Source organism: Pantherophis guttatus, chromosome 8, assembly GCF_059756535.1.
Source record: "Pantherophis guttatus breed Tessera chromosome 8, ASM5975653v1, whole genome shotgun sequence".
Lineage (NCBI taxonomy): Eukaryota > Metazoa > Chordata > Lepidosauria > Squamata > Colubridae > Pantherophis > Pantherophis guttatus.
Window position 1 is genome coordinate 20,593,838 of NC_142070.1, and position 14,676 is coordinate 20,608,513.

The 14,676-nt window shown below is 39.1% G+C and overlaps 1 protein-coding gene across 1 annotated transcript; it reads right to left on the reverse strand.

Annotated features, from left to right (window-relative positions):
- Nucleotides 1–475: 475 nt before the first annotated feature.
- On the reverse strand, nucleotides 476–13,662 carry C8H4orf54 (chromosome 8 C4orf54 homolog). The gene is made up of 2 exons (XM_034442160.3): nucleotides 7,377–13,662; nucleotides 476–3,754 (listed from the first exon to the last, which is right to left on the reverse strand). The coding sequence occupies exon 1, from the start codon at nucleotides 12,458–12,460 to the stop codon at nucleotides 7,418–7,420; it is 5,043 nt and encodes a 1,680-aa protein (XP_034298051.2). The 5' UTR covers nucleotides 12,461–13,662; the 3' UTR covers nucleotides 476–3,754; nucleotides 7,377–7,417.
- Nucleotides 13,663–14,676: the final 1,014 nt, after the last annotated feature.

The following is a 14,676-nucleotide window of genomic DNA, read 5'->3' on the forward strand; positions in this document are numbered from 1 at the left end:
TGTTATAAAAAGCACTTATTTGATTATTGAGTCCTGTTATCATACTGATTCCACAATGCTGCCTGCTAAACAGTGAAAGATGAGAAAAAAATGCACCATGTGAAACAGGAGGTAAATGTGAATGACAAATTATGGAGAAAGGAAAGGGAGTACCTGACACAAATTGCTCTTTTGGTGATGGCCCTCTTTTCAAATAAAATGTAATTTCACTCTGATTTTCAAGTACACTGGATAAAAATATAACCCTGAGCATCTGTCAATACAATTGGAGATTAAACCATTCATTGTGTACTAAAATGTTTGTGTTAAGATATACACGCGGATGAAAAGTTACATCTTGTAAACTACAGATTGAAACTTCATTGTGAGCACCAAAATGAAAAAAACATGCTATTATTATTTGTGTTTCTATGTGGATATAACGGAGATAATTTTGCACACATACTACCTGGCAGTCTAAAAATAGTACATGAAGTTGCTTACATAAATCTTTTATGCAACACACACATTTCAGGAGAAACAAAAGCAGAGCAGTTGAGCAGTACCATGAAAACAATATTGTATATTCGTTTTTCCTTAAAAAGCAATTAAGTTGAAAACAAAATACAAACCAGAAAAATAAACATGTGAATCTCAAAACAATTGTCTTATTTTCGCATTACATTATTTCATTCTTCAGATAATTTTTTTTCATATAAAGCTACTACAAATTGAAAAGGCCCATGTTAAATCACCTCTAAAGAGATCTGAATAAGCATCATATTTAATAAGCCTGTAGATACTTAGAGCTTTTCCATACATTCCACCGAAAGTACCATATATGCATTAAAATGGCAATAATTATAAGGAACCCCCTGTGCATGAATCCAATTTTTAAGCTGAATTGCATGCTTAATTTTTATTCAGTAGAAACATAAGTGGTCTTTCATTTACCATCACTTCTTTAAGCAAACGGAGCTTAAATCAGCGTGGAGAAGATTTAAATCATAATATGGATGAAGGAATTACAAATGAATCAGAACTATGGGAATGACTTAAGTGGTTTTTGTATGCGTAAAAGCTTTAGTAGAAATGTGTTTTAAAAAAAATAGGATGGTCCATCTAGCCTTCCATTTTCAAAACTCATTGAGTTAAGCTCATTGTTTTAAAACAGGGCTAGAATCAAGACTATTACTATATGTGATTAAGCCCCACTGTACTGATTTCTGGCCCAAAATCACAAAGAATTTTCAGTAAAATAGTATGGGAGAAAAAAATAAGACTTATTCTTAGGATACCGTGGCTTATTTATTCTGGCTCTACCGTGGCTTATTTATTCCGTGGTTTAGTTATTGACTATTTAGTCTAAGGATCTTATCTACTAATCTATGGCACTATACTGATGAATTGCCAATCACAGGAAACTGTAAGCTAACTGGAATCTGTATACTATGTGGATCATATGCCACATAACACCCACTGGTATGGTTGTGGGTAGAGCAGTGTTTGCAACATACCTAACCAGAAACAGAATACTGAAAGGGAATCATTACTGCTTGGCCAAGGATCTCTTAAATTTGACAAATCAAATGGAAAATACATTTTCCATTTGATTTGTAAAATTAAAAATTCCTGCTTCAGCTATACTTTACAGCTGTAATCAGATGTAGAACTTAAGATGCAACACATTGTTTTCATAGTTTTCACTATGTTTCCCCTTCTGGGGACACACCCAAGATTTAGGGGCATTATGTGGCTCTGTTGCTTTGATTTGTACACCCCATGTTTCATATTGTACCAGATATATTTTGGTACTTGTACCTTTTGTATTCTGCATTTCTTCAGGATTTCCTAATTGTAGTTAAGATTGTCATACCTGCACCAAATAAATCTCCTATGAGAATTCTCCATTTTAAAAGCTTATTAAATGTTCATTCTTTTCCTTTCAATCTTTCAAGATATATATTTTAAATTATAACTTGATGCCAAATATTCATTAGTGGATTAGAATACTAATTGGAAATAGCTAAGTTAAAATCTCAAAGTACTTTCTAAAATAACTTTTTGAAATTCACATTTCTAAAAAAGAAAGCAAACCTTTCCTCCCTAAAACTAATTCTTCATATAAAGAAGAAAAAAATGTGTTTTCTTCTTTGAAATAATAACGAAACACAAGACACATACATAGAAATGTTAACAGTTTTGGGGGGAGCTGCATGACAATCACACAAGCACAGTTTATTCTATATGGGGATGAAGTAATAAAAAAATGCTTCACCAGTTGAATGACTGCTTGCTCCACAATTATTGAAGGCACCAAGAAAGTGTAGTAACTTGTATCACTTTTCTAGATTTCTGATATTTAAACAAAAAGGTGCAGCTAAAGGATTCCTTTGAATATAATTTAAAGCAGCATTTAAACAGAAGAACTATAAAGAACTATATCTTCAGTTATTTTCACAATTGGTTTTAGGGGAAAGCCATTAAATAAAATACATACATTGTTAACTCTATTTCTATAAATAATAGGAACTGAATCATATGCATGCATTTGGCAGTTAGCCCCCATAAAAAAAATAGGATTTAAATCCAAGTAAACATCTACAGAATTAGGCTTCATATTCAAAGGAACTTAAATAAAATAACCTAATTTTCAGTGGATCTTCAATACATTTAACTCAGGATTCACCAATCTTTTTTTGTTCCTAAAATATCCTCATCAGAGTTTTGTGCGGTGGCATTGCCCCCACCAAATTGCCTGAAATCATGCAAGATCTGAAGATTTCTAAAATTTAGCACACTCTTTTTTGCCAGAATAATCTTGCAGTCCCGCATATGATAGTGCTGAAATTTCATGGAATTCCGCAGAACTTGCAAGATTTGGGCATTTTTCAAAACTTTTTTTGAGGACTAAAATACACTGTTGTAGGGCTGATGTTTGCTTGATAGCTATGGATGCTCTACAGCTATTCATAGCTGATTGGATTTAACCAACCTGGGTTTAGCTAGTTTGAACTAAACTCAACTAGTTGACTCCATACCTATTATGTAATGAGATCCTAATTCAGTTGCTATTGAAGATTAACCCTAAATTAAAACTAACTTCAATGGGAACTACTTAAACCTAACGTAATTGGATATTATTGGCAAATTCTGAATATATTTGAATATTTTAGCAAAACTAAGAAAAAAGAAATTTTTACTTTTTATTTTTAGATATGTTTTCTCCAAAATAATAGAGGGATATCAAAAATGGATTAAAATAACTTTAAGAATAAACTGCACATACATATATTTATGTATAAAAACAACCCTACAACCACTTTTTTTAAAACAGAGAAACAGATTGGAGTAATAATTCAAGCTTTCCAAGCTTTTTAAAAAATCCTGCAAATAGGTATCTGCAAAGCTACACCAGCATCTTATTTCTTCACTCAAACTTGTTTTTTGTTCAAAAGCAATAAGGGCTCCTGCTTCTATATAAGCATTTGTAGGTAACTTGTAGTTAGCTGTGTATTGCACAGTATACTAATTACTAGTTTCTACATTTAAAAACCTACAGGAAATATCACAATTCAATCATTTATATTTGAATAATTAAATTTCTACATAGTTAAAAATGAGGAAACAGCTTATCCAAACATGAAAACAATGTAACACATGTTTTGCACAAAGCAATGCATGAGAAATACATTAGAGGAGAGCTATTTAAACAAAAATTTAGAATTACCAAATACATTTCAAATTAAGGGAGACAAATTCTTGTTCTTTGTGCCTGTAGGATAAAGCATAAACAAACATTAAATGTTTGATTTAACAAAATTGTTATATCATTGCGAGATGTTCTATGACCTTTCTTGAACTTTGAATTTAAAACTTTAAGTAATTTCCTCACCTTCACTCTATCTTCATGACCTTTAGAATGGTTCATATTATGCTAAAAGTTGTCAGTTGCTATTTTGCAGAAGAAAATTTCTATATAAAATTTAAGCAAATCCCTGGTATTATAATTTTTATACTTGACCTAATAATTTCATCAAACTCTATCATCATATAATTTAAAACTTTATTTTAACTTTTCTGTTAAACAGTTAGATGAAAGTGCTTCTCAAATCCATAAATCTTAAAACAAATTTAACACCATTGCTTCCAATTTCTGCCTCTATTTGTAAGACTTGCTGATCAAATACACATAACATGCACACATGGTAACTATGGCACAATGCCCCAGTATTTTGCATGCTCCAACACATTTAAGAAAAGTAGTTTTAGGTAGCTGAGAAATGACGGTTTATAGTTGTTTATTTGGGCTGAGGATTCTGAATGCAATTTAAAATGAACAAGGAACTTCCCCTTGTATCTCCCCCGCCCCCACCCGAAGTGCTCCAAAAATGGTGAAAGAGCCTTGTACTGGACTATATGTCATGAGGTAGCAGAGAGGCAGTGCACCATGTACTTTGTTTTCTGCTATTATGGCACTCCTGCACTTAATAATTATTAATTAGAAATACTGAGCGCACATAGTCCTTGACTTACAGTCGCAATTGGGAGCAGAATATCTATTGCTAAGCAAGGTAGTTGTTAAGTGAATTTCACTTGCTTTTATGACCTTTTTTGTCATGGTTGTTAAGCGAATCACTACAATTATTAAGCGAATCATAGGTTATTAAGCAAAGCCGGCTTCCCACATTGGCTTTGTTGGTTGGAAGCTGCTGGGAAGATGGCAAATGGTGATTTTATGACCCTGAGATATTGCAACAGGTCTTAAAGAGATGTCGGTTGCCAAAGCACCCGAATTTTAATTATGTGACAGTGGAGATGTTGTGAGATGGTCATAAATGCAAGGATTGGTTGTGAGTCACTTTTTTCAGCGCTGTTATAACTTCAAACAGTTACTAAATGAATGGTTGTAAGGCAAGAGCTACCTGTAGTGTGTGCCTCTCATTTAATAGAAAACTTTATTCCATAAAGTCTTAGAACTTTTTCTAAGAAAGGCTGAGGATTTTACACTGATTTACAAGTGTATCTCAGAAAAGAAAAACACAATACAGTTCAAGGAAATCCTTTGCTAGGGATTTAGTATACTGCTAGTCCATGTCTAATCTGTTCCATCAAGTGAGGGCTAGAATTGACATTATTTCAATAGCATGTCTTAATACAGTATTTGGCAGGCACAGCTGATTGCACTCCAGATCATGATCCTGTTCTAAAGGAGGAAAAGTTAACTCTTTCCTCTGCTGAAAATCCCCTCTAGGTTATTGCAGAACAAGATAACCCAGTCAGCAATTAAAAGCACTTAAAAATGACTTGATGTGAAAATAGCTTGACATAACTATTTACTAATGTTCCTTAAACTAAAACTATTTTTGGGGAAGTAGGATTCTTATATTTTATATTAGAGATATTATACTTTATACTATTACATTCTATTCAGTGTAATACACATTATATTCTAATAAAGAAATACACAAGTTGAGCTCAGCTTCTTATCTGCAGTACGTAATGGGAAAAACTTTACCTATGGAGTTTCTGTTAAGTGTCTGTTAAAGCCTTACTAGAAAAAACTTGGAACTGTAATATTGAAATGAATGGTTTCATGTATCAGTGTTGAAACAGGCTCAGTGGCTGGCAGCATTTCTTTGAAGTGTATAGTTTGAAGCAGGTGGTGATCTGCAGTCTCACTATTTCTGTGATATGTCAAAGCATTCCCATCCTCTCTCTTTCTCACATGCATCTTGTGTCTCCTGTAAATTTCTTTCAGAAAAAGACCACTGATCAAGTTCATCTTATTTTCCAAAAATTCTTCTGATGTATAGTGTCTTCCTCTTACCAGAAACCTGAAAATATTGTTCACTTTCTCTCTCTTTCTGTTCTCTTGGTGAAAAGAAGGTCAGAATGATTATAAAGTACTAAGAAATAAAACCTATTGATTATTTTGAAAGCAGAGGCTACTTTTGAACAATCGTGGATGGTTTGGCTTTAATTTTTGCAGTGAGCACAGAGTGCTCCAAACGTCGCTTCCCAGCTGTATTTGTGAATATATTCTGAGTAGAAAATATATAAATTGTATGAACACCATCATGTATGTGTGCATGAACATGTTACTTCTTCCGGTTGCTTCTGTTTTTGCCCTAAATGCAAGCCTATTGATGAATATTAATGCTGATGTTAAGATTAATGTCTTTTATTCTATTATTGGCACATCATACTGTATGTTACAGAAAGAATGTGTCCATAAACATGGATGCTGCCAACAAGGTTTTTAAGACACCTGACTAGAAACTGGGAGACTATCACTTCTAGTTCTGCACTAGGCAGAAAGCCAGCTGGGTGACCTTGGGTCAGTGATTCTCTCTTAGCCCTATGAAGAAGACAGTGGCAGAAAACTTGCCAAGAAAACTTTTCTAGGCAGTTTCTAGGAGTCAAAACTGATGGACAGACGGAAGGAAGGAAATATCTTTGTCTTTCATTTGTAATTTGGCCAGGTTTTATCATTTCTTGCTATGTTTTGATAAACAAAATGACCAATATGTCTTGATTACTACAGTAAGCAAGCTGCAAGTATTTGAGACCTAAAGTTACATGTATTTCCTTTGCCCCATTCACAAAATCCAAGATAATGTGTGTATACGCAAGGATTGCATAGTTCCCATTTCTTCTCTTCCTCCCATATGGTCAATAGGAGGGAAAGAGAAAAAAACCCCTGCATAAATGCCTTTAGAAGCTGAATTCCTCTGGAAGCATTCCTTATCTGCAAGACAGTATTCCAGAGGAGGCAGGGAAGAATTTACTTTCCCTTTTTAAGTTACTCTCCGTTTCCCATTGTTCTTCAATATTTTTTTTTCTCCTCAAGAAACAGTCATTGGACCCTTCCTCTTCACAGAATAGATTAAGGGGTGACTTTATTGCTGGTGGCCTAGACATCATCATCTTTCACCTACAACCCTTCCAATACTATTCCAGCTTTTTTATTACCACAAAAATCTGTTTAGCAAGAAGAAGGTAGATATTACACTGTATTTTTTTTTCTTCTTCTTTGCTATTGCTAGGAATGGTTGTGCTACCTATCCAAATAACCTGTAAATGGCAAAATATCCCTCTCTGGCCATAGCTGACTCCTTGCAAACCTTAGTGCTGTGTCCTGTTTAATTTAAATTAATTTAAATTAATTTAAATTAATTTAAATTAATTTAAACTAAACTAAACTAAACTAAACTAAACTAAACTAAACTAAACTAAACTAAACTAAACTAAATGTTCTGGCTACTGAACACTTAGTGTGTTTTGCAAGGCTTGTTCCCCCTCTCCCTCACCCCGATGCCCCTCTCCTGATGCGACCTTTCCGCAGAAACGCCACCTTTGTTGTGATAATTAATCCTAACAGGAAGGCAACTCACCCGTCGTTCCAGCAGCAGCATCTCTCCCGGCCGGCGCCCCATCACCGGTGCTCCACGACGAAGCGCATGGTGGTGCCGTCGAAAGAGGGAGGCGCGATGATCCGGGGGCCCAGCGGCTGCGAGGTGATGCTGATAAGCGGCGCTTTCCCGTCGCCAGGAACCGCTTGCGGGCACGGTGGCTGCTGCGGGGTGCCCGTGGGCATGTAATACGGGCTTTCCGCGGCGGAGCTGGCGGCGCTCCTGGACGAGGCGGCCACAGACCCCAATTCACCGCCGGGCTGCTGGGCGAGCTGGCTCTGCAGTGCGCTGGCGGACAGGACCGCCGGCAGGAAGCCCGGGTAGAACATGTAGGCTGCGGCCGGGGCGCTGTAGGTCCCAGCGGCCGCTCCCAGCGCCATGGGGATGGTCATGGGGGCCAAGGCCGGCGGCTGCGGTGGCGGCGGCGGCGCCGGGACTGGCAAGGGTACTTCCACGTACTGCCCTGTTTCGGGGTCAAAGAGGCGCCGCTTCTGGGGCTGCGGCTGGGGCTGCAGCGGGGCGTCCACTAAGTAGCATTGGCCCGTGCTGAGGTCCAGCAGCACCTTGCGCTGCGTCGGCGGGAAGGCGGCGGGCTCAGCGGGCGGCGAGAAGCAAAGCAAAGGCGTCGCCGGCTGAGTCGCGCCTGTCAGGGCGGCCGCCGCCGCTGCGAGGGACAGAGCCTGAGGGAAAATGTGCGCAGGAGACATTTCCAACGGTGGAGCCGCCGCCACCGCCGCCTGGAGTTGCTGCTGTTGCTGCGGCGGCGGCAAGGGCGGCAGCAGCGGTGCCGGAGGCTGAGGCTGAGTGGTGGCTGCGGTGGGGCCAGCGTGCTCCTCCGCGGGCTGCTGCTGGGTCGCCTGAGTGGGGTTGGAGCCTGCCACGGACCGGGCCAGGTTGAGAGGCTGGGCAGCAGCGGGTGAAGCAGTGGCGACGAGGCCTCCGCGGTTGCTGCCTCCTGCTGCTGTTGCTGCTGCTGCTCCTCCTTCTCCTCCTCCTGGGCCTAAAGCCACCGGTCCCGGTTGCTCCGCGGACGGCTCCTTGAGCGAAATGGCCAAGTAGTTCCCGCAGTCGGGAAAGACGGGCTTGCGGTTCTTGTCCGGTTCCACCAGGCTCCCTTGCCGGCTGCCAAATAACTTGATGGCGCGAGGCCTGGCCTGGCCTTTGAGGCCTCGAGGCGGGGAAGGAGACGAGAGCACTGGTGGTTGAGGCTTGGCCTTCTGGGCCTGAGCGTTAAAAGTTAAGGTGGTCCTGGGGACCACAGGGACTCTTTCCTTCTCAGGAGGCCCGGTGTTTCTTGTGGCAGATTCGCCGTAGAGGCCTGAACCCCGGGCCCGCTCTCGGCTCAAGCTCTCAAAGGCCGCTGTCTTGGCTGAGACCTTCTCAACATTCTTGGTTGGGTTGGTGAATCTGCCACGAGGATGGCGTTCTGGTGCGGATCTGTTGGGAGAAATTGTTAATCCCACCGTCTGAGCTCCCTCCTGGTCCTCAGTCTTGGCAACCATCATCGATTCTTCCCTGGCGGTGCTTACGGCTCCCGTGGTTTGCTCTTCGCTGGCAATGAGGGAGAGGACATGGCTGTCGGTTATCGGTAATGGGTCACTCTTTCGTTTCCACTCATATTTACTGAAACTGTATAGCTCTTCCATGCTCCGGACTGCTGCTGTGAGTTTTTGCAGAGCCTTATGGTTTGCTGAGACAGATCCCTTGGTCACCTCTTCTTCTTTGAGAGGTTCTTCTTCATCCACCACCAGTGGTCCCACTTTATTGCTTTTCTCAGTTGTCGCTGGCTGCTGTGGTGGTGGATGTGACTGCTGCCTCCAGGGCACAGATGTTTTGGAGACTATCTTCAATACAGCAGGCTGGCGAGGGTCACTCTTGTTGGGAGCAATGGTGGCTACTGGCAGCCTTCCTGAGGTCCTGTGTACCAGGATAGTTCCTTCTTGGTTGGAAGGTAGCATCTTGCCTCCATTACTTATTCTGGGCGCCATCTCGTGAAATTTGTTGGGCTTCTTGTCCTCCTTACTGTTACTAACTGCCTGACAAGTTATCATCATGGGAGACAGAGACCTGGGAATGCCTATTGACATCAGCTGTTTGGATTTCTGGTCAAAGGTTCCCTGGTCAGAGTTAACACTACCTCTGTCACTGTGGTTATCCCCTGACTCAAGACCATAGCTACTCTTGATTAATTTCCTGACATCTCTCACCTGATGTATAGGCCCTTGGACTTTAGACTTATTTTCTCTTACATCACGTACCTGAAATTGAGGCAGTTTGTCCATAATCTCCCCTTTTATTTGCTTTTGCAGTTGACATCTGGTATCAACAGCTGTCTTGAAAAAATTGGGGGCATTTCCAGGTATCTTGGGGCTGAGAAGCTTAGTAATATTGAAATGATTATCTTTGTTCTGCTCCACACTTCCCAAGCTTATCTTGATCTCTGGAGGTTTAGGCTTTATCACTGTGGTGGCAATAGCAGTCTGAGCTGCTGCAGTTGTCGCTGTAGAGTATTTTGTCACATGCAAGTTATTATTATCTTTGACTGTTTGTTGAATATTTGGAACAAAAAGACGAGACATTTTAGTTGCTTTATTAGCTGTGATTTCTCCCATATCGGTCTTCCAATCCCCTTTAAATCCTGTTTTCAGTTTTCCCACAGGAACTTTTTCCTCTTTTTTCTCTGCTTCTTTTTCTTTCCATGTTCTAAATGCACTATTCTGGCTACGGAGGAAAGTTGCCTTGAGTGTTTCAGAGGCACTTTGTTTTATTTTACATGCCTCTTCTAAAAATGTTTCTGAAAGGCTTCGATTTAGGCTAATAGTGGCTTCCCGTGGAGTAGAGGGCTTGGAGGTTGGTGACTTGCTATCAAAAAATTCCCCCAAATCATCTGCTGTTACAATAGTGCAATCAGAGCTGCCTTCTGAATATCTTGAATTTTGTCTCTGCAATCCCCCGTTCTTTAATTTCTCCTTGGCGGTGCTATCTACCTCTTTAGAAGATGAGGAATTTGACATACCAGAGTATGTGGTGTCTGTGATCTGTCCCCTTTCCATTTTGAACTCATGTTCCTGTTGCATCTTCTTTGAAATAACATTTTTGAGGAGGCTAGATGCAAATTTTGACTTCTGCGTTCCTTCCATGGTTTCTGCAACGACTCCAGTTTGTTTGCAGATTTCATTGCTCTGCTCCTTTGGCAGTGTTTCTGTAACTTCATCTGTGCAACTTGACCCAACAGCAACATTTTCAGAAGGTTTAGCAGGTCTGGGGACACCCGCATTAATATTGCTGCTGAAATTCAAAGTCTCCAGCAAAGTAACAACTCGGGAGCCTGCCTGGACCTGTTTTTCAAAGCAACGTGGTGTTTCAACATGCGTTATTTCTCCATCAAGTTTACTGACAACAAATTCCAATGCTTTAGTCTGTGATTTATTGGAGTGAATGTAGAAATGGTCACTGGCTGTTTTAGTCCCAGAGTTTCTTTTCCATCCAGCAGATGCAGCGCTGCTTTTGAAAAGATTCTGCTCTGCTTTCTGTCCAAGACTGCTGCACTTTAAATCCAAGTAAGTTGACCATCGGTTGATTCCTAGATTGTGATCTGAAAGAGATGTGGAAGACTCACTGGAACTCAAGTTCAGGGTATCAAAGTAGGGATAAGCTAAGCTCCGAAATGCCCTTGCTGTCAGGCTTCTTACTTCTTTATCTGCATCATCCAACTCACTTACCACACTGGAGGCACCACTTGAATATCCACCCAATTCTCTTGCTTTTATAGCTGCACACCTTGTTTGCAAATGTGCAGGAACTGCAATAAACTTTTTTGCATAGTCATGAAACACATCTTGTTTGAAACTTGAATTTCGTTCATGAGCTGTGGAGACACAGAGGCTCATGTCGCCTTCATGCTTGGCAGCATAAATAATGTTTTGCTTTTCATGCTGGTTGCTAGGCTCATTTATAGCCCTGGAAGTTGGTTTGATTGATAGGAGTATCTGGCCTGCAGAATTCTCACTCATGTTGCAGAGGTTCTTGGACTGACTTTCTTCCGAGCTGGCGCATTTGTCTGTGCTTGGAGTATCATTTTCAGAATTAATGCTGACTATCTCTGTACTGCTGGTATTATCAATACTGTCTGTCTGATTATTAGGATCACTGGTGGTTGTGCTGAGATAACAGCTATTATCCTCTTCTGTTTGTGTGTCTGCAAGCGTTTCTTCGCTCCCAAAGGAAGCATAATCCACAAAGGAATAAATAACATTGTTATCCTCAAAGTCCCATCGAGAAGCTAATCCATAGTCAAAATCCATGTCATGATCTACTTCACTAAGCTGTATTTCATGGGTGGTAATATAATGTGCTTCATCATTATTACTATTGTTGCTTTCACTGGCATAGCTGGGTTGTGGTTGCAATAGCTGTGAAGCATGCCTGCCTCTTCCTCTCTCATTGCTCAGACAGATTTCTTTGCAGTCTGCTTCATCATCTTCATCGCTGTCATACCCAAACGAAGATGAGGTTTTTCCCCCTCTTTCTAAGTCATCCATTTTTGGAAAATTCCTTGTATTTTGTATTGGTGAAGGACAAGATGATGATGATGATTCTGGGCAGCCATGTGTATAAAGCTGAACATTGGAGATACTAGGGGACAGAGTGTTCTCAGACCCTTCTGAACTGATGCCAGAGATCCTTTCCCCAACCTCATCAGCTTTCATCCCCATGGGGGAAAGAGTGCCTTCCATTTTAGAAGTATAATCCAGAGATTCTTGATTTGCATATTTGTCTGCCAAGATTTTGTTAGCCAATCTGTTAATCTCACTGATCTCGCAAGGTCCATTTTTAGTTCTGATAAAGGGCACTTTACTTCCATTCCGTTCTAGATTCAGCTTTAGAGTCTGGGGATTCTCTCCTGTCCCTCCAGGGTAATCGTAAATCTCCACATATTTTGATTCCTCAGCTGAGGAAATTGATGGCTCTTGAGGATGACACGTGATCATTTGGCTGTTGCTTTTTCCAGCATTCTCTTTTTGAATAACTGTCTCTTCAGCAGGCAGTTCTGTAAACACTTCCATGGTGAACGCTTTCAAGCTGATTGAAGGGACCCAGGACCAAAGTCAAGCAAGAGAGACACACACACATATACACACGTGTTCCCCAGTGGTTCCTAATTTTGTTTCTTGAGGTTTAGCTGTAGACCTTGGAGAGTTGCTTGATAGGCTGGGTGGCTGCTGTTGTCTCTGTGGAGATGGGGGTGCTGGTAACTGCCGCTGCTGCCAGTGTCTTATTCCTGAGCTATGAAGTACAGTTGTTAGTTTGGCATGAAGAGCTGTCAGTCTGAATGCCATTGGTAACAGAAGTAGCAGCATTAACAGCATCTGCCACTCAACTTTCCCAGACATCCCAAAATGAAGAGAAAGCATATGGAAATTCTTATACTTCTAGTTAAGGAATATGTAAGTGTGTAAGAGGGATTAATCCATGTAATAGTTTTAAAAGATGATTGGTTTTTGGATGATCAAAATGAAGGAGAGCTACATGGAAAGCACCTTTTATTGCTAGAACAGTATTTTAAGAATATTACCTAGATAATATTTCAATGGGCAAAAAAAGACTGAATTTAATCTTAATAAGACATTAGGAATTTCAAATGACTTCTATTTTTACTGGTAATTTTTAAAAAGCACTTTTTTCCAATTTATGAAACATTATTTGTATTGTATACAAAAACATTTAAAGAGGGTTACCCATCCTTTCCTTTCCTTTTATTTTTTAAAAAAGAGTGGGGCTCCATATGAATATTCTTCTTCCAACAAAAATACTTCCAACATAAAGAATTAGAACAATTCTTAGTATGTCATGAAATAGAGAAATAAAACTAATTTTAACTTGTGTCTATCTCTTTTTACTAAGTTGTTTTAGAACTGTACTCAATTATAATTATATTATAATTAATTAATTATATCAGCTACAATAAAAGTTCCACTTGACTACTATTAAAATTATATGGTCTCAAGCTTCTCTAGTGTTAAGTTGAATAGACTTTTGTCTGTTACAGTGAGGTCTAATACTATTTCAGTACAGAAGAAACAAGCAATCTGAAAAAAAAAACATTTACCTTTTCTTTGATGTTTGTAGTATTAGTCCAAGGGATATTAATCAGCACCTTAGATCTTGAAAATTTTTCTTCTCATCTTCAGAGGTTTTTAAAAAGATGTGAAGGAGATAAAGAACAAGCAATGGGAAAATACCAAACTGGTTTGATTTTGATAATGACTTGTTCAGAGTAAGAAAACTCTGAAGCATTTTTGTCAGATCAGTATAGCTTGCTGTGTCAAAACCATTATCTATACATAGACTGTGTGTCATTTCAACCGGGTGAATAAAGTACTATTTTAAACTACCACATTTGTACATAGTAAAAATAAATGTGTTTGACTGTCATTCATTGCAGGAATCTCTGATCTTTACAAATATATTTTTGCCTCATTCTACGTTTAAATACTTAAATATATAAAAATGCATAGATTGTTATGTCATGATATTGTTGAAGTAGAATTAAGCGTGTGCAATAAAATAGTGTAAAGAAAATCTGGCTAGAAAAATTCAAGTATTGAATTCAAGTGTTTTTTTTTAAATGTAATATTTTCTTTTTTGTCTTAATATAAGTATTATCAATATGAATATTACTTAATCAGTTTTAAAATTCTGTCATTTTAATTTTAATTCCATTTATGTATCATACCCAAAGAGATATAAAAATGTTTAAATCAACATTAAAATAATATATAAAACAGCTTTAAAATACTATAAGCTTCTTAAAGCACCAGGGCAAATAAAAGAAAACCCATATGTGAAATAAAAGTAAATTCATATTAACGCTAATCTCTAGTGGATAGTGATCTGGTTTGCACACCATTGCATTGAAAAACAAATATAAACAAGGTTACAGTTTAGCATGTGAGAATCAGGCCACTGGCTGCCTAAAAGTAGAGGAAAAAACAAATTCCTCTATTTTTGTTAAGTATATAATTTCAGAACTGTTACTAATAAAGATGTGCCTCTTATACCCAGCTACTTTAGGCTACATCTCTAAATACCTGGAATGCTAGAATGACAACCTCTGAAATCACAAATGAGGGTTTCTGATGCCAATTTTAGGTTTAACTATTGTCAAAGGTTGTTATGCAATAGATTTGCCTTGGATAGGATTCTTTGAAAGTATATTCATGATTGGCAAAGAGTAAATCAGTGGCAAAGGTGAAACGGGAGGCAGATGTAGAAGAGGCAT